We start from the raw sequence: 19069 nt of genomic DNA, 5'->3' as shown, positions 1-19069 counted from the left end.
GCTTCAGAGCCAAACAGTCAATAGCCCTGGTTAACTCCACATTCCAGCGGGCCACCAGGGAATCAGCTGAAAGGCCATCAGCATGGGATAAAACATCCTCTACCACTCTCTGGAAACCATTTGGATCCATTAAGTGGTGGGGGCGGACTATCTGAATCGGTCCCACCTCCCTGCAGAGGGGATGGATTGCGGAGAAGTCCAGTTGCACCAGGAAGTGATCTGACCATGGCACTTCTTTGGTTTCGCTTTTACTTAGTGTCAGATCACTAACATCCATAGAGGTAAACACCAGGTCCAAGGCATGTCCACAGCTATGGGTTGGACCAGACTTATTCAGGGACAGCCCCATGGAGACCATGCTTTCCACGAAGTCCCGAGCGGCCCCTTGTAAGGTCGTGTCGGCATGGATGTTAAAATCCCCTAGGACAACCAAACTAGGTGTCTCCAGGAGGACATCCGCCACGACCTGAAGCAGCTCGGGCAGGGAATCATTGGTGCAGCGGGGAGGTCGATACACCAAAAGGAATCCTGTTCTGCCCCTATTGCCCAACTTCTAGAACATGCACTCAGAGAACTGGGTCTTCCCAATAGAACGCCTGGTGCAAACCAATGACTTCCTAAAAATCACTGCAAACCCCCCCCCCCGCCGCCCACTGGGTGTGCGAAAGACAAACCTGGTGGACAAGCAGCGGCAAGGACAGGCCCATCTGCTTCATCCAACCAAGTCTCTGTTACACATGCCAGTCCCCCATCCATGATCAAGATATAAGGATAAAAACTGCTCCTTTTCCCTTATGGGGTAACCAAGAGCCCATATAAAGTCCTTTTGTAGGTTCTCTGTTGATAGGATAAAATAACAGAGACCAACCAGAGAATATTGAGAAGCAAAGCAGCTAGTAAGCCTGATCTTTTATTAACTGTTGCAACAGGGTGCTCCCCTCACATGCAGGAGAGAGGAAGAAGACCCCGAGCCATGCGTGCAAGCCCTTATATAGACATTTTAAACTGCCCGCCCTAGAGTCCAAGACCACCCCCAAAAACTTCATACATGCACCACAGAAGGGGTGTACCCAAGACCACCCCCAATACATCATACATACAGGGGCAGGCAAACTACAACAGAAATCTGAGTGCGTTGTTTTTTCTCCTGTTTGCTAGGTTACTTGATTGGATTACCTGGGCATCCTGGCCACTCTTTTGTTTTCCTGAATCAAGGTCACAGGCTCACCCTATTCACATCTTAACTGTGCCCTTGAGACAGGATTTGTGAGCAAAGAGACAGTGGGGAGGCTCCTCGTTTCCTTTGATCTTGCAGAGAAATATTTGAGGTCAATTTGGAAGAGACAAATGGTTTCAGGACTTTTTCTGTGGGTCTCAGACATGTGGTCTATATGTTTTATGTATGTGCTTGCTTGGTACATTTATTAACATTTAATATACAGTGGTACCTCGGATTACATATGCTTCAGGTTACATATGCTTCAGTTTACAGACTCCGCTAACCCAGAAATAGTGCTTCAGGTTAAGAACTTTGCTTCAGGATGAGAACAGAAATCGTGCTCTGGCGGCGCAGGGGCAGCAGGGGGCCCCATTAGCTAAAGTGGTACTTCAGGTTAAGAACAGTTTCAGATTAAGAATGGACCTCCGGAACGAATTAAGTACTTAACCCGAGGTACCACTGTGTGTGTGTCTCCTGAGAAATCTCTATGTGGAACAAGAAGCTACAATTAGAACTGGATATGGAACAACTGACTGGTTCAAAATTGGGAAAGGAGTACGACAAGGCTGTATACTGTCTCCCTGCTTATTTATATGCAGAATTCATCATGCAAAAAGCTGGGCTGGATGAATCCCTAGCCAGAATTAAGATTGCAGGGGGGAAATCTCAACAACCTCAGATATGCAGATGACACAACCTTGATGGCAGAAAGAAAGGAGAAATTAAAGAACCTTTTAATGAGGGTGAAAGAGGAGAGCACAAAATATGGTTTGAAGCTCAACATCAAAAAAACGAAGATCATGGCCACTGGGCCCATCACCTCCTGGCAAATAGAAGGAGAAGAAATGGAGGCAGTGGGAGATTTTACTTTCTTGGGCTCCATGATCACTGCTGATGGTGACAGCAGCCTGCTCCTTGGGAGAAAGGCGATGGCAAACCTAGACAGCATCTTAAAAAGCAGAGACATCACCTTGCCAACAAAGGTCCGTATAGTTAAAGCCATGGTTTTCCCAGTAGTGATGTATGGAAGCGAGAGCTGGATCATAAAGAAGGCTGATCGCCAAAGAATTGATGCTTTTGAATTATGGTGCTGGAGGAGACTCTTGAGAGTCCCATGGACTGCAAGAAGATCAAACCTCTCCATTCTGAAGGAAATCAGCCCTGAGTGCTCACTGGAAGGACAGATCGTGAAGCTGAGGCTCCAATACTTTGGCTGCTTCATGAGAAGAGAAGACTCCCTGGAAAAGACCCTGATGTTGGGAAAGTTGGAGGGCACAAGGAGAAGGGGACGACAGAGGACGAGATGGTTGGATGGTGTTCTCGAAGCCACAAACATGAGTCTGACCAAACTGCGGGAGGCAGTGGAAGACAGGAGTGCCTGGCGTGCTCTGGTCCATGGGGTCACGAAGAGTCGGACACGACTAAATGACTAAACAACAACAACAAATATATTGTGTGTGTGTGTGTGTGTGTATCTTAAAATTCTTATAAGACAGTGAAGATGCTGTATCTTTACTCTTGGGTCCCCTGATGTCCCCTGATGTTGCTGGACTGCAACCCCCATCAGCCCCAGCAGACATGGCCAACAGTCAGGGCTGCTGAGAATCCAGGCAGTATCTGTGGAACCCAAGACTGAAGAGCACTATGCTGGCTTACTAGGGTGGGGACTACAATTCAAATGCAACAGAAACTTAACGCAATTTGATGCCTTGCAAGATGTTCTGACTACAATTCCTATCATCCCCTGACCATTGGCTATGTAGGGTGAGTGTCCTGATCCAAAGGAGGCCCTGTACAAGTGGTTTGATGCTAAAGGATGCTGAAATACCAGCCTGGTCAAGTCACAGTGCTTCATTATAAGAAAGGGCAAATTTACAAAAGCCTGCAGAGTCTTGCTGCCTTGATTCAGGGCAAAAAACAAGAGAGCAAGTGTTCATCATGACTGTCTGCACCCAGGCAAGCATTTTTTTTTATTGCTTACACAAAAAAAACCCATTGCATTCCAGCTGGCCAATTAAGGCCACCTGTCTGTGAAGACCTAGGTAGTAGGCTTCCAAGCTGAACTTGTAACTTCCCTCCCTAGCCAAGTGTCCCAAGCCAAGAGATAAGCATAGCATCAAAGCAAACCAATAAGCATAAATCAAAGCAAGTGGATAAACGTATGCGAGCTCATTCTTGCAGTGAATAACAATTAGTCCAACATGGTGTTCACAGGCCTTCCATGACATTTTAAATTGTTTGGTTCTACACACTGAGGCCAAAGGGAGAAGTCTAACTATATGAGGAGAGTATGTTGAACCCCAAGTGAACTGTTCTGGAAGCTCTGCATATACAACCTTGGTAGTCAAGATGACCCCACAATTAATTGGTAGTTATAGCACTGAGCTCGAATGTTTGCATTAACTTGCTTTGATATAAGCTAATTGGTTTTCTTAGGTGTTATCCTTAATTGTGGGCTTAGAGTGCTGGGCTCTGAGCCCAGGAATGGGAAGTATTTGTAAGATTTGGCTATTTACCACCTGTGCCCTCATCTAATCAGATGAAGTGAAGGGAAGTGCTGGCCTAAGTGACTTAAGCTGCTTTGTGTATAAAGAATGCATTAATGTTTGCTTGGGCTCGGACAAGCCATCCCTTCCTGTGGTGCCCATCACACGTCTATAAAGGCTGTAAGACTTGGCAGGTTGATTTGCTGCAGGTTTACAACTTTCTTTTAATAAAGCACTCTAGTGGTATCCCTGCACCCATACACTCCCACGAGCCCTCCTTTGGTCTACGGTTCAGAGCAGAGGTGATGGGCTTCAGAGATAACAAAAGGAGATTCATGGCCTTACTGTGAAGCTGCATGTGTGAACAAGAGAGCCATAAAACTTGCCCAAGAGGCAACTGATGTGCCCAGGAGGCAGCAAAGCCCAAACCAATTGCTGTTAACCCTGCTTGGCTTAAGCCAGGGGTCAGCAAACTTTTTCAGCAGGGGGCCGGTTCACTTTCCCTCAGACCTTGTGGGGGGCCGGACTGTATTTTTTTTTGGGGGGGGGAATGAACAAATTCTTTTGCCCTACAAATAACCCAGAGATGCATTTTAAATAAAAGGGCACAGTCTACTCATGTAAAAACACGCTGATTCCTGGCCCGTCTGTGGGCCGGATTGAGAAGGCGATTGGGCTGGATCCGGCTCCTGGGCCTTAGTTTGCCTACCCGTGGCTTAAGCTATAAGGCAGGCATGAGGAATCTTTGGTGCACCTGATGATGCTGAACTACAATTCATATCATCCCTGGCCAATGGCCAGATGTTTGCTAGGACTGGTGGGAGTTGCAGTTCAGCAACATCTGGCGGGTCTGACTAACTTTTACATGGATGCTAATAGACCTAGCCAACATGATGCCCCCAGATGTGTGAACATATGTAAAAGGAACCATCACCATTATGAACTCAGGGTCTCACACACTTTTAGGCAGAATATAGGATGCTTGATGCTGGCTGAGAAGCAGGAACCTGAGACAGTCAGAAAATCCATATTTATTTTCTGGTACAGGGACCCACTTTTTAAACTGCTAAAGGGGCTCTCCTTTGTTTTCAAGTATTTGTCTTGCTTATCTGATGTTATTTCGAGTGTTTAAATGCAGCCATATGGTTGCTTTGGTTTCCACTTGCTAATCTGCTGTAGCTAGCTACAGAAGCTCTTTTAGTGAGAAAGTTGTTGCAATTGTGTGCGTTGTTTTCTTTTAGCCATTCTTGAACTTTGCATCATCCATCATACAAGGTGACTAAAGCAGTTTCTGTTTTAAAACTTGTCCTAAACTCCACCAGCTCAAAAATCTTGCCCAAGAAGGGGACAGTGGCAACTGGACAGATGTTTCTGAATCCAGGGAGGGTTTCTTGAGGAGTGCTCTATTTTACCTCTTTTTAAAATACCGTATTTTTTGCACCATAACACTCACTTTTTTCCTCCTAGAAAGTAAGGGGAAATGTCTGTGTGTGTTATGGAGGGAATGCCTACGGGTGGCATGCCTACGGATTTTCCTCCTCTAAAAACTACGTGCGTGTTATGGTCGGGTGCGTGTTATGGAGCGAAAAATAAGGTAATTTTTATTAAATACAAATTAGAAAACATACATACTTACAACAAAAGAAAATACAAAGGAAAAAGAAAATACATATAACCAAGGAAAAAAATTTAGAGAATACTTTGCCTATTTTACCTCTTAGGTAAGCAAGGAGGAGTCCGTACTTTAGTGGGAACTGAATGTTGCACCTTTATATCAGACCAAACAATAAATGTCACTGGTCACCAAAATAATATACACCTTCCCCAAAATAACCTAGCAGAGATAGAGCATGAACATATCTTGGACAGGAATTTCTGGGGGTAGCTTCCCGGACCCCAGTGGATTCAAAGCCTCTCCCATAATTCTTTTGATGGACAATGTGTCTGTTGCTCCTTCAAATACAAAGTAGTAATAAAATATTAAATACAATCCTCCAAAATTAAATAAAGCTTTATTTATCTTTTTATAAAGTGAAGGGGGAAAAAATCATATTCTTTCTTTTTATCAGTGGAATTACTGTCTGTCTGTTATGAACTCAGAGAGTTCTGCTGGCTCTTAGCATTGGAAGCTCCAGGTCCTAATTCTCCTGATCATCGTCCGAGTCATCATCAGAGATATAGTCGCTGTCATGAAAGATGTCGCTGAACTTGAAAACTCTTTTCCAACTGTGGTCTTCAACTTGCTGGGGCTCCACAGTTATATTCTTTCTTGCCATTAGCTCTGCCTGTTGTTTCTTTAACATTGGAAGTGTCACTTCATACAGATGAGTCATGATTTCTTAAAAAGACACAAACAAATACGAAATCTCAATGAGCCACAATGGCTATGTTCTCCTTCCACTGCTGGAAGCAACATGCCTCTGAATGCCAGTTGCTGGGAATCACAAGTGGGGGGCAGGGAGCGCTGCTTGCATGGTTCCCATAATTAACGGGCATCTGGTTGGCCAATGTGAGATTAGGAAGCTGGGCCAGATGGACCTTTGGCCTGACTCTGCAGGGCTCTTATTATGCTCTGCTCTTGCTGGATTTTCAATAGTTGGTTTGCCCCGCCTCTAACACTTGAACCCACAGAACAAGGTAATACTAACTGATAGACTGGTAAGGGTCAAGAACCTTATCAGGAAGTCAAAACTAGCATCTCTCATGGAGCACAGTTGGTTGCAGATGGTGGCAAGGTTGCGCAGTTGTAAAGGGGCCCCGCACTACTCCAACTGCCTTGCCATTTTCAGTTCAGGTAGAACATCCAAGGAATCAAAGAGAGATAGCATGAAAGAGTTCCTGGTTCACCTTCCACAACTTTGGAAGCTGCCTTGTCCTGAGTGACACTGATATAAAAATTAAGAGAACCAAGGTGTATATTTTTTATTTTAATAATTCTTCAATGTTTTGCTTTTAATTGCATGAAGGGAAAGGCTTGCTTTCTGTGCAAGGATCTTGAGGGCCTGCATTTTACAACTGTATGCTCTCTAGGCTGTAAACAAAAAACCCTGAAAGTGGCACAAATGGCCCTCCAGGATGTCTATCATGAGTCAGCACCAGAGAGCTAATCAGAAATCCTTGAGGCTTCCTGGGAGGCTCAGGGACTAATAATAATAATAATTTTTATTTATACCCTGCCCTCCCCAGCCAAGGCCGGTCTCAGGGCGGCTAACAAGCAATAATAAAAACAAGTTGAATGAATACAACTTAAAAACAAGATTAAAATACTGAAACATTGAAATATTAAAATGCAGCCTCATCACAGGAGCAGAAAGGGAAAAGAAAAAAGAAAGAGGGGGAGGGAATCAAATTGGCTCCAAGCCAAAGGCCAGGCGGAACAACTCTGTCTTACAGGCCCTGCAGAAAGAAATCAGGTCCTACGGGGCCCTGGTCTCATGAGGCAGAGTGTTCCACCAGGCTGGAGCCAGTGTTGAAAAGGCCCTGGTTCTGGTTGAGGCTAATCTAACTTCCTCAGGGCCCGGGACCACAAGGGTGTTGCTATTTATGGACCTCGAGGCGCTCTGTGGGGCATAGCGGGTGAGGCGGTCCCGTAGGTATGAAGATCCTAGGCCATGAAGGGCTTTAAAGGTCAGAAACCAGCAACTTAAATCTGACCCTGTACTCCACTGGGAGCCAGTGCAGCTGGAAAAGCACTGGGTGAATATGCTCCCATGGCAGGGACCCTGTGAGGAGCCTCACTGCAGCATTCTGCACCTGCTGGAGTTTCTGGGACAGCTTCAAGGGCAGCTCTGCGTAGAGCGAATTACAGTAGTCAAGCCTGGGGGTGACCGTCGCATGGATCTCTGTGGCCAGGTCGGGGCGGGAATGGAATGGAATGGAAGAGGTAAGGGAGTGAGATAAGAGAGAGGACTGTCAATAAGTTCTGTTCACAGGCTTGGCTACCAGGGCAACATATGATACCCAATACCTAAAATGGTCAAATGGCATGGGTATATTTGGGGCGCTCTAAGGTGATTGTGGGGATACCAATATGGAGCCATGCGTGTTTTACTTCTCATGACCTATAAGCTTTTCTGATGTATGTTTAAGAATGTTTAGATGCTTAGTACTCTTTGTTTGATGTGTCTGAACTACTGTATAAGCTTTGTTCTGATTTGCCTCTCATCAGTTGGCAGTCCTAACTAGCATCTGAGCAGCTGGTTGGCAAGGCTATCCCACTGCAAGAGTTTTAATAAATGCTGCGTCCCTCCTGGATGATGGATTTGTTTTATTTCCTTGGTTTGTGGGTTTTTTTTTTAAGATGCGTTCCCCCACCAGGGTAATGAACAAGGTGGTGTAGAAGTAATTAAAAAAAAATCTTTATGCTTTTACAGTAAATTGGCACATCCATTTCATTATCCGTCTGCCTTGTTCTTTCTTCCCCACACCTCCCTCCATGGGTTCCTTTTTAATCTTAGTTGTGCTACAAATCTTCCTATACCTTCCAATTAATTCAGCTGCTATTCATATCTAGTCCTACTTGGAGATTTACGTTATTCTTTAAATATTCTCCCACTCCTCTCTCAAGGTATGTACATCCTGGTTTCTTATCTTTATAGTCAGGATTGCTAACGTATTCTTTTAACTTATTCTGCCAACCCTCTTTTGTTGGGCTGTTTTTGTCCTTCAACTTTTGTGCATATGCTACTCTGGCCGTACCAGTTGCATAAAGAAAAAGATTTAAAACATTCTTAGGTATCTCACCCTCTGCTATACCCAAAAGGAACATTTCCATTTTGGGGGGAAATGTCAGCCTTAACATCTTTTTTTATTTCTGTCTATATCATCTAATATTCCTTAACTTTCTTACATCTCCAACACGTCCCCTCTATTTCTTCTCATTTCCAACACATCTTAGATCCCCTTTTATACATTTGACCAATTTAGTCAGGGTGAGGTACCATCTTTTGTAGGTTTTCCTTTAGGGTGTGACATACTGAAAAGCTTAATGCTTTTTCCACAGCCTCTCCCAGGATATCATGTCTATGTTATGTCCCAAATCAATTGCCCATGGGATCATTGCTGCCTTTGTTGTTTCTTCCTTAGTCTTCCCATTCTAACAAAAAATTATAAATTGTGGAAGTTAGTTTTTCTCTGTTAACCATTATAACTTTTTCACACTCCAAGCTTTTCTTACTAAATCCTTTTTCCTTTATCTTTTTAAAATAAAGGAAAAAGGATTTAGTTGATGGTACTGAAACCAGTCATTGATACAGTCTTGTACAGTGGTACCTCGGGTTATGGACGCTTCAGGTTACAGACACTTCAGGTTACAGACTCTGCTAACCCAGAAATAGTACCTTGGGTTAAGAACTTTGCTTCAGGATGAGAACAGAAATTGCACAGCGGCAGTAGGAGGCTCCATTACCTAAAGTCGTACCTCAGGTTAAGAACAGTTTCAGGTTAAGAATAGACCTCCAGAACGAATTAAGTTCTTAACCCGAGGTACCACTGTATATCTTTTCTCTTTTTAAATATTGGTTGGCCTTCTTTGAATTATATCTTTACAATTCAAAGAATTTCATGTTTGTCTTTTTCACTGACATGTTTCACTTTTTCACTGCTTCTATGGGTGCTATCTAGTTTGGCATTTTCCTTTCTAAGAGGTCTTTATACCTATTCCAAACCCCATATAGACTTCTTCAAATTATGTGCTTTAAGAACCCCCTGTGTACTCTAACCTTATCACAATACAGATACACATGTAGAAGTAAATTCTTACCACAACATCCACACTCACACACATAGAAAGAGCATGAATGCAGCTCAGAGGTATGTGACAAGTGTGAAAAGGCAACTGGAAAGATGGGCTGGCTTTAGGCTAAAGCTGCATTAGCCAACGTGGTGCCCTCCACACAAAGGATAGCACTTCTTCACACAGTGCACAGTTCAGGCAGAGGGAACCTTTTTTAGCCCAAAAGTCACATTCCTTCCCAGGCAACTTTGCAGGAGCCACATGCCAGTGGTGGTTGGGGTGAGGGCAAAAGCGTGCAGAAAAATGGATGCAAATGTTAGCTTTCCTACAGAAGACTGGTTTCCAGTCACACAAACCTTTCTCTATTCTCCATTCAAGCAAGCAAGAGGCACCATCAACGTTCAATGACACATTCCAGCCAAGCAAAAGCACTCAAGTAAGGGGTTGGAGCAGGGCAAGTAAGGGGCGTGAGAGTGCCGAGCGTCAGAGAAAGTCTTAAAGGGCCACATTCAGCCCCCAGAGCTGAGGTCCCCCCCCCCAAGTACATTAGAAAAAGATTCATATGTTCAATACATGGGATAAAAAAACCAGACACAAGCTGGGTGAGGGATTGGGATCCGATGGCCCTCCAGATGTTGGACTCCAATTCCCATTAGCCCCAGCCAACATGGCTAATGGTCAGGGGATCGTGGGAGTTGTATTCTAAACAATTTCTGAGTGGAGCCGCAGGTTTCCTGTCCCCAAGGAAGTGGAAAGACCAGCAAACTCACCCATGAAGCTTCTGTTATTCCAATGAGGGACACGGTAAGCCTTGATTCTGTAAAATCTGCTCCGAATATAATATGGAGGGACATTCCTGTGGGGCAGAGAAGGGGGTATATAAAAAGATAAATTATTCTGCAATACTGCTTGCATGAGAGAATGAAAAAGCGAGCAACCCACATTTATTTGCTCACATGGGGGTTGGTTGGTTGGTTTCTTGATGTTGGTTTTTTACATCTTTATTTTAAATCTTGTGATTTATGTGGAAATTGTTCAGTTTGGTTCTTTATTTTTTTATTTTTTTATTGCATTTATTGACTACTTTTGTTATGTTGTAGTTATGCATTTTTTTTTTCATCTGTAAGCTGCTTTGAGCCTGGTTTGAAAAGTGGAAATGTGGCATACATATAAAATTATGTATGCATGTATTTAATGAAAATTGAAAGATTGCTCCTATGAATGCTTCTGCTGTAAACAAACCAGTCAACATCTATGGTCCATGGAGCTCGCCGTTCTCCTGATCCAGGAGACAGTTCTTAACTGTGTTTTCCTTTGCTATCGATACTTGCCAAAACGCTTCAAATAGACGCGTTCAGAAACATTACATACTCCTTTCCATACACCTGAGATAGGAGGCTTATGACCCTCCACATGATGTTGGACTACAACTCCCATCATCTCCTGACCATTGAGCCTGCAACTATGTAGAGGGGTACAGGTTCTCCAGCCCTGATCTAAGAAGCAGAATCCTTCTCTTTCATGAAGGGATCACCTCTTCTAGAGGCATTCTTCCTTCTCTTACATTCAGTAGGGAATTCTTCTTCTTGGATCAGAGGTGGGAAAATCTGTGGCCTTCCAGAGGTTGTTGAGACTCCAATGCCTATCATCCCTGAGTATTTGCCATGCTGCCTGGGAGCTGATGAGAGTTGGGAGTCCAGCAACATCTGGAGGGCCACAGGTTCCCAATCCCTGCATTATACAGACCAACAATACATTCAGAACTTGACAACAAGGACACAGAATTGTAGGCACTTCCCCCATGTTACTGACAAATATTTTTAAATGTACCCTATAGCACTGGCTATCTCTTCCCAATCAACTTCTTCCACGTCATCAGCGTCCACTTCATACAACCTGAAATACAGAAGAAATCTGGGTGATTTGCTCATTATCTATTATTATCTTTATTATTATCTTTTTAGTGTTGCCCCACCTTTTCCCCAGAAACTGAACTAAAGGCGGCTCACACACAAAAATTAAACACGGGTAAAACATGGAAAGCTAAAAACATATAAAAGTTTAAAAGTATAATAGAATTAGAATGATTGATGTAAAATACAATTTATTAAAATGCAGCTGGTGAAAACAGCACACCGTTAAAAGCCCTTTCCTTAAAAGCAGCCAGTTGCAAAAGTTTGTTGGAATAAAACAGTCTTCACCAGCTTGAGGAAGGACAACAAGGAAGGAGCCAGTCTAGCTTCTCTAATAAGGGAGTTTCAAAGTCTAGGAGCAGCCACTAAGAAGGCCCTCTCTCGCATCCTCACCAGACATGTCTGTGAGGGTGGTAGGACTGAAAGAAAGATTCCCTGATGATCTCAAAGCTTGGGCAGGTTTGTAAACCAACTGAAAACAGTGGGCAGAAAACTTAAATTTTCAATTGGTTTATTCTGACTGTAATTTAGTTAGCTACAGCCCTATGTTACTGTTAAAATTAAATGCGCTCTTTAGAAAGGAGACCTGTCTTTTGGTTGTTGTTGCTTAGCTTCTTATATTCTTCTGTATACAGTGGTACCCCGCAAGACGAATGCCTCGCTAAACGAAAAACCCGCAAGACGAAAGGGTTTTCCGATTTTTAGAGGCTTCGCAAGACGAATTTCCCTATGGGCTTGCTTCGCAAGACGAAAGCCCATAGGGAAATCTCCTGGGACAGCGGGGAAACGCAGCGCACCTTCTCCTCTGTTCCCAGACCTGTCCTGAAGGCTTGTGGTGGGAGGTCCGGGAACGGAGGAGAAGGCGCGCAGCCTTCCCGGGGCTTGCGGTGGGAGGAGGGTTTTTCCTCCCCACCGCCAACATTCAGAACAGAGCGCCCTTCGCGCGGGGCAGACACCTGCAGCTTGGGGAGCCCTGCAGGACTTCCCCGCAGGGCTCTCCAAGCTGCGGATAGCAGCCTGCTGCCCCGCACGAGGGGCGCTCTTTAGCAAAGCGCCCCTCGCGCGGGGCAGACACCTGCAGCTTGGGGAGCCCTGCAGGACTTCCCCGCGCAGCTTGCAGAGCCCTGTGGAGAAGTCCTGCAGGGCTCCCCAAGCTGCGAATGTCTGCCCCGCGCGAGGGGCGCTCTGCTAAAGAGCGCCCCTCGTGCGGGGCAGCAGGCTGCTATCCGCAGCTTGGAGAGCCCTGCGGGGAACTCCTTCTTCCCCCGCCAGCCTTCAGAAAAGGTCTGGGGACAGACTGTCCCCGGACCTGGTCTGAAGGCGGTTTCCCTAGGAACGCATTAATTGATTTTCAATGCATTCCTAAGGGAAACCGTGCTTCGCAAGACGAAAAACTCGCAAGAAGAAAAAACTTGCGGAACGAATTAATTTCGTCTTGCGAGGCACCACTGTAATGACAGCATCACAGGATCTGAGACTGATTCCAGGTACTTGTAAGGAACCTGGGCAGAGCTTATACACTCACTCAACCGCTTTGATCTGTGGAACTGGCACTGTTACAGATGCCACATAATTCTCATTCTGCATTATAAGGAATCAATCTTTTAGCATAGCAACACCTATGCTTTGAAACCCCCTGCCTATATGCTTTTCGGCACCTGCCAAAAAACATTTCTCTTTAGGCAAGCCTACCCAGACATGTGTTTTGATCTGGTTTTTAGTTGATTGTAGTTATTACTGAATGCTTTAAAATAGTTTTAAACTGTTTTTATTGGTAGTTTTTGTGGGAGTGGTTAATCCAAAATGCTATGGAAAGAGTTAATGTAATATAGAATCCTATGACATCACCATAATAGGCAGTTTTTGTCATGAATTCTGCCTCAATATTGATCCAGGGCAGATCCCAACATATAGTTAGCAGAGCAAAAGCTTAAATACTTTACATGATTCCCCCAAAATAGACCAGAGGCAATTAGCTTCATCCAGCAGAGCTTTTACTACTGAAGACAAATGAGCTTAACGGTTATGAATCCATTATCTTCAAGATCGGCACTGTCCACAAGAAATCCAGTTGCAGTAGACTTAACTTAAAACTTACAATATACTGAAACCTAAAGACCAAGCATACAGTGGTACCTCTGGATGCGAACAGGATCCATTCCGGAGCCCCGTTTGCATCCTGAAGTGAATGCAACCCACGTCCGCGAGCCTGGTGACTTGCCGCTCCCGCGCATGCGCGTGAAGTCATTTTGAGCATCTGCACATGCGTGAGTGGCGAAACCCGGAAGTAACGTGCTCTGTTACTTCCAGGTCACCGCGGAGCGCAACCTGAAAATACTCATCCTGAAGCTACTTCAACCCGAGGTATGACTGTACTCTGTACAGAACACCACACCAGAACAAAAGAGAAAGTGAAACAGGCTCCTTCTGGCCTATTATTACGGTCAGCATGACCTTGATAGAAAGAGATAATAGAAGAGTTTGAGCAAGCTGTTAAGCTCCTTTGAAATTATAACCTAAACATCAAGAGCCTTCTACTTATTTCTAAGCAGAATAGAGACTTGTTTTTTAGCTAGAAACTTTCACCTGGCACCAGCTTGTATCACACAGAAAAAGCTTCCAGAAACCTACTTGAATCAATTAGAATGTGAAAGATCTCTGCACATCAAAAGGAAAGATCTCTGTACATCGAATACCCTCTGCACCAAAAAATGCAAACTGACAGTTTTTTCAGTTAGATCTGTTATCAACTGTAGAGTGAGAGAGCACACATACACACACATGTGTAAATATGTTTTAGTATACAAAGTAAAGTAATGTGTTAAGTTTAAACTCTAAACAGAGAAGATTGTACAGTCTTTTATAGGAAAGAAAAAGAGAACTATATTTTTAAAAGGGTCAAACAACCTGGGGAAACTTTCATGCATATAAATACCAGAGTTTTATTGTCTTATTCCTTTTGAAAACTATGAGTTTGTTTCTGTTGTCCATTGTATATATTTTTTATTAAACAAACAATAAATTTTGCTAATACCTTTCAATGAGGGCAATGTTTATCCGCAGGTGTTCAAGTCTCATGCTTTTCGTCCGCTTACCCATAAACTTCTTGGTTACAATATTAATCCTTAAGAAGAAAAAGAAAGCTGATTACAATTGTTTATTCAGTAAACTGAAGGTATTTGCAGGTGACTTAGTAATAATGGTGGAAAATGCACAGGAAAGTATCTTGAAAACGCTGGAAAAAATGAGTATATTCGGTAGAGTTTCAGAATTTAAATTGAATAAATTTAAAATGAAATTAATGGTTAAAAATATGGGTGAACAAGAGAAAAATGAGTTACAAAAAAATCTGGACTGTCAATAGTCAAATATTTAGGAATTGGGGTAACCATGTATAATAAAGTATGGAAAGAAATAAAAAAAGATATGGAAATCTGGAATAGATTAAATTTGACACTATGGGGAAGAATTTCGACTATCAAAATGAATGTTTTACCCAAAATATTATTTCTTTTTCAAATGATCCCAATTATAGGGAAATGGAGTGTTTTAAAATCTGGAGAGGGACATATCCAAGTTTATTTGGCAGGGCAAGAAACCACGTATCAAGTATAAGGTACCCCTGACCATTAGGTCCAGTCACAGATCATTCTGGGGTTGCACGCTCATCTCGCTCTATAGGCCAAGGGAGCCGGCATTTGTCCGCAGACAGCTTCCGGGTCATGTGGCCAGCATGACTAAGCCGCTTCTGGCAAACCAGAGCAGCGCATGGAAACGCCGTTTACCTTCCTGCCGGAGCGGTACCTATTTATCTACTTGCACTTGACATGCTTTCGAACTGCTAGGTTGGCAGAAGCAGGGACCAAGCAACGGGAGCCCACCCATCACAGGGATTCGAACCACCGACCTTCTGATTGGCAAGCCCTAGGTTCTGTGGTTTAGACCACAGCGCCACCCGCATCAGTCCAAGTACAAATTACTAATGGATAAAAAAGAAAGGAGGCTTTGCTCTACCAGATTTAAAACTCTATTATAAAGCCACATGTTTATGCTGGTTAAGAGAGGAGATGATTTTGGGAAATTGGGACATTATAGATATTGAAGTTTGGGATAAGTAAAAATCCAGATAGATAAGTCATTTATTTTACGCAAAAATGATAACAAGATATACAAAACAACAGAAAATGAAATGTAAATAGAAGAAGCTGCAATGTGGTGGTGGGAAATCACCGGGGGGGGGGGAGGTAATCACAATATGGATTGTTATACCTTAAATATAAGTGAAAATATGGGTGTGAATTTGTAATTGTATAATGAAAGAAAATAAAATAAAAAAGCAATAATTAAAAGGAGGGGATTGAGCAACAAATTTGAATAGCCCCACCTAGTAATAATAATAATAATAATAATAATAATAATAATAATAATTTTTATTTATACCCCGCCCTCCCCAGCCAAGGCCGGGCTCAGGGCAGCTAACAAGCAATAATAAAAACAAGTTGAATGAATACAACTTAAAAACAAGATTAAAATATAACATTAAAATATTGAAACATTAAAATATTAAAATGTAGCCTCATCACAGGATGAGAAAGGGAAAAGAAAGAAGAAAGAGGGGGGGGGAATCAAATTGGCTCCAAGCCAAAGGCCAGGTGGAACAACTCTGTCTTACAGGCCCTGTGGAAAGAAATCAGATCCCACAGGGCCCTGGTCTCATGAGGCAGAGCATTCCACCAGGCCGGAGCCAGTGTTGAAAAGGCCCTGGCTCTGGTTGAAGCTAATCTAACTTCCTTAGGGCCCAGGACCACTAGGGTGTTGCTATTTATGGACCTTGAGGCTCTCCGTGGGACAGAGGCGGTCCCGTAGGTACAAGGGTCCTAGGCAGTGAAGGGTTTTAAAGGTCAAAAGCAGCACCTTAAATCTGACCCTGTTCTCCACCGGGAGCCATTGCAGCTGGAAAAGCACTGGGTGAATATGCTCCCATGGCAGAGACCCCGTGAGGAGCCTCGCTGCAGCATTCTGCACCCGCTGGAGTTTCTGGGACGGCTTCAAGGGCAGTCCTGTGTAGAGTGAATTATAGTAGTCAAGCCTGGAGGTGACTGTCGCATGGATCACTGTGGCCAGGTCAGGAGGAAAAGGGAGGAACAATTTGCCTGAGGACAGCTGGCAGGGGTTTCTTGAAAGGATCATTCTGCAGACCTAACTAGAGGTGTCAAGGATTGAACCTGGGACCTTTTCGCATGCATGTTGCTAGTGGCTGATGAGAGTTGTGCTCAATGTCTAGAGGGAGACAAAGGTTCCCTGGCCACTCTTACCACTTCTGTTTACACTGCCTCCAGTGCCTGGTGTCCACTTTGGCTTCCACTTTGGACCACGAGATGCCCTTGCAGAGATTCTCATACGTGACCATGAGTGCTCCATCCTCATCCTCTTTCTCTGAAGCAGGGTCTGAGTCTCTCATTTTGGACAGCAGTGTCTCCTTGATGGCTTGAACTAGCTTCCTTGTCTCTTCAGAACCCCAAGGACCAGAGTTATATGCTGAATTCATTTAAAAGGGGGAAATACTGATTTAATTCATTATCAGCTCTAGACATCTAGCAAGGGCTTATGCAGGGGAAGGTCTTGGCTGGCTAGCATCAGTAACAAGAATAGCAAACTGGATTGCTGGTTTAAGCAGATAGCAACAGTCCTCCATTCAACCTAGCTCAGTAGTTCCCAAACATTTTTGGGCCTCTGTCCCCTTGGCTCCCTCACCCTCAAGTTGCCAAACTTGAATGACAGAGGTAAGAAAGTACCTTAGAATAAATGATCCAAAAAAGATACACCAGCATGCCCAATTTCCATAATTCTGCTTTTTGGTGATTTTTTTAAATAATTATTTTTAAAGCCCTGAGCCCTGGTTTGAGGAAGGATTAGGCCAGGGTTGGGGTGGGGTGGAAGGAAGAGCAGGAGTGTTAATATACCACACTTGATCTCAGAAAATTTTGTTTCAACTGAATGGCTGCTGCGAGACATCAGGTCTGAGATCTTTTTCCAGTTGTTGCCATACATCGCTTGATACTTCTTGAGCTTCTTCTTCTCCAACTCGGAATACCTAGGGAGAAAAGGGGTTGCTGTTCTCAATGAGCTAGTTACACTGGTAGTGGGTTAGTGTGTCAGACTTGTGGTAATTATACTTTACAGAGTTGTGCGGAGGTTGCCCCAAGTTGTTAGGCCCTTTTTAATAGTTCTCTTTTTCTCCCAGAAAAACAACAACTATGCAACACTTGCTTTTAAAGTTTAAAAATAACATATGGCTTTTACTAGGTGTGCTTGCTCTTGTCAGATTGAATGAACAAGAATATACTACTGAAACATATTTACATGAACTTGTCTCTGAGACTGACTAATATTTACAGACTGACGATGAGGCAGACAGCAGCACAACACAATATACTTGCTACAGATTCTATGCTACAGCATTAACTCTTTGCATAGTATTCTGGATGCACCATTCCTATGACTAAGACATAGTAGACTAGGGTTCAAATTCCCATTCAGTCATGAAGTTCATGAGCCAGCTGCAGTCACTCAAACCGACCTACATCACAGGGTTGCTGTGAGGATAAAATGAGGAGGAGGAGCTCCTTGAAGGAAGGTTATAAATGTAATAAACATCATAAACATAAACATAAACATAAACATAATAATAATAATAATAATGCTTATGACTGGATCCAAGAGCAACCTTTGGTAAATGAACATTTTGGAAAGAAATTGCTCAATGCAAAATACATTTTACATTCTCACCCAGTACATACCCAATGAAGCACCAATGGAATCAATATTATAATGCCCTCATATGGATCTATGGTGCGACCGCATTTGGAAGACTGTACAGTTCTGGTTGCGTCACCTCAGAAAGGATATTGCAGATTTGGAAAAGCTTTAGAAATGGGCAACCAAAATAATCAAGGAGATGGAGTGACTGCTTTATGAAGAAAGGCTGAAGCATTGTGGATTTTTCCACATAGAGAGAAGGCAATTACTTGGTGACATGATAGACGTTTCTAAGCTTATGCATGGCTTGGAGAAAGTGGAGGGAAAGAAGTTTTCTCCCTCTCTCATAACATTTGAACTCATGGACATCCAATTAAGCTGAATTCTGGAAGATAAAGGAAAAATAAAAAGGGACTTCTTTATGCACCAGAGTTAAAATATGGAGGATGCTCCCACAGAAGGAAGTGATGGCCACCAATCTAGATTGTTTTAAAAGAAGATTAGATAAAATTCATGGGGAGAGGGCTATCAGTGTCTACTAGCAATGATGACTATGCTCTGCTTCCATGGCCAGCAGCAGCAATGATCCTAAAGACCAGTTGCTGGAAACCACAAGAGGGGAGAGGGCTCTTGTGTTCAGGGTCCTGCTTGCTGCTTTCCCACAGACATGTGGATGGCCACTGTGAGAAGATGATGCTGGACTAGGTGGGTCATTGGCCTGATCCAGCAAGCTCTTATGCTCTGTAGGAGCTGTAGGAGCAGATACCATATTATTGGGAGGTCCATTTGCTATGATGCAGGAATCGTCCCTTTTGTGTAGTGGCATGCTACATTTGGAACTCCCTCATGCTACACATCAGAAAGTGGCTGTCTCTATTGCTTCCATGACTTGCTTCCTTGAGATCAGGAGCCAGTAACCCCTACCCCCACAAGTATGCATTGAACTGGAAGTGACAAA

The 19069-nt window shown here is 43.6% G+C and overlaps 1 protein-coding gene across 3 annotated transcripts in view; it reads right to left on the bottom strand.

Moving 5' to 3' along the window:
* Positions 1 to 5700: 5700 nt before the first annotated feature.
* Positions 5701 to 19069, bottom strand: part of TTF1 (transcription termination factor 1) — a 31268-nt gene continuing 17899 nt past the window's right edge. For all 3 annotated transcript variants that reach the window (XM_082207812.1, XM_082207813.1, XM_082207814.1), the window contains 6 exons: positions 17316 to 17446; positions 16668 to 16890; positions 14387 to 14476; positions 11270 to 11335; positions 10210 to 10295; positions 5701 to 6043 (listed from right to left, as the gene is read on the bottom strand). In XM_082207812.1, the coding sequence (XP_082063938.1) occupies positions 5844 to 6043; positions 10210 to 10295; positions 11270 to 11335; positions 14387 to 14476; positions 16668 to 16890; positions 17316 to 17446 (796 nt within the window). In that variant the 3' untranslated portion in view covers positions 5701 to 5843. The remainder of the gene's footprint in view (positions 6044 to 10209; positions 10296 to 11269; positions 11336 to 14386; positions 14477 to 16667; positions 16891 to 17315; positions 17447 to 19069) is intronic.

This window comes from Podarcis vaucheri (assembly GCF_965113315.1).
Source record: "Podarcis vaucheri genome assembly, chromosome: Z".
In the NCBI taxonomy this organism is placed as follows: Eukaryota; Metazoa; Chordata; class Lepidosauria; order Squamata; family Lacertidae; genus Podarcis; species Podarcis vaucheri.
The sequence above is the reverse complement of the archived record's forward strand: the minus strand, read 5'-3'. Positions and strand labels throughout refer to the sequence as shown.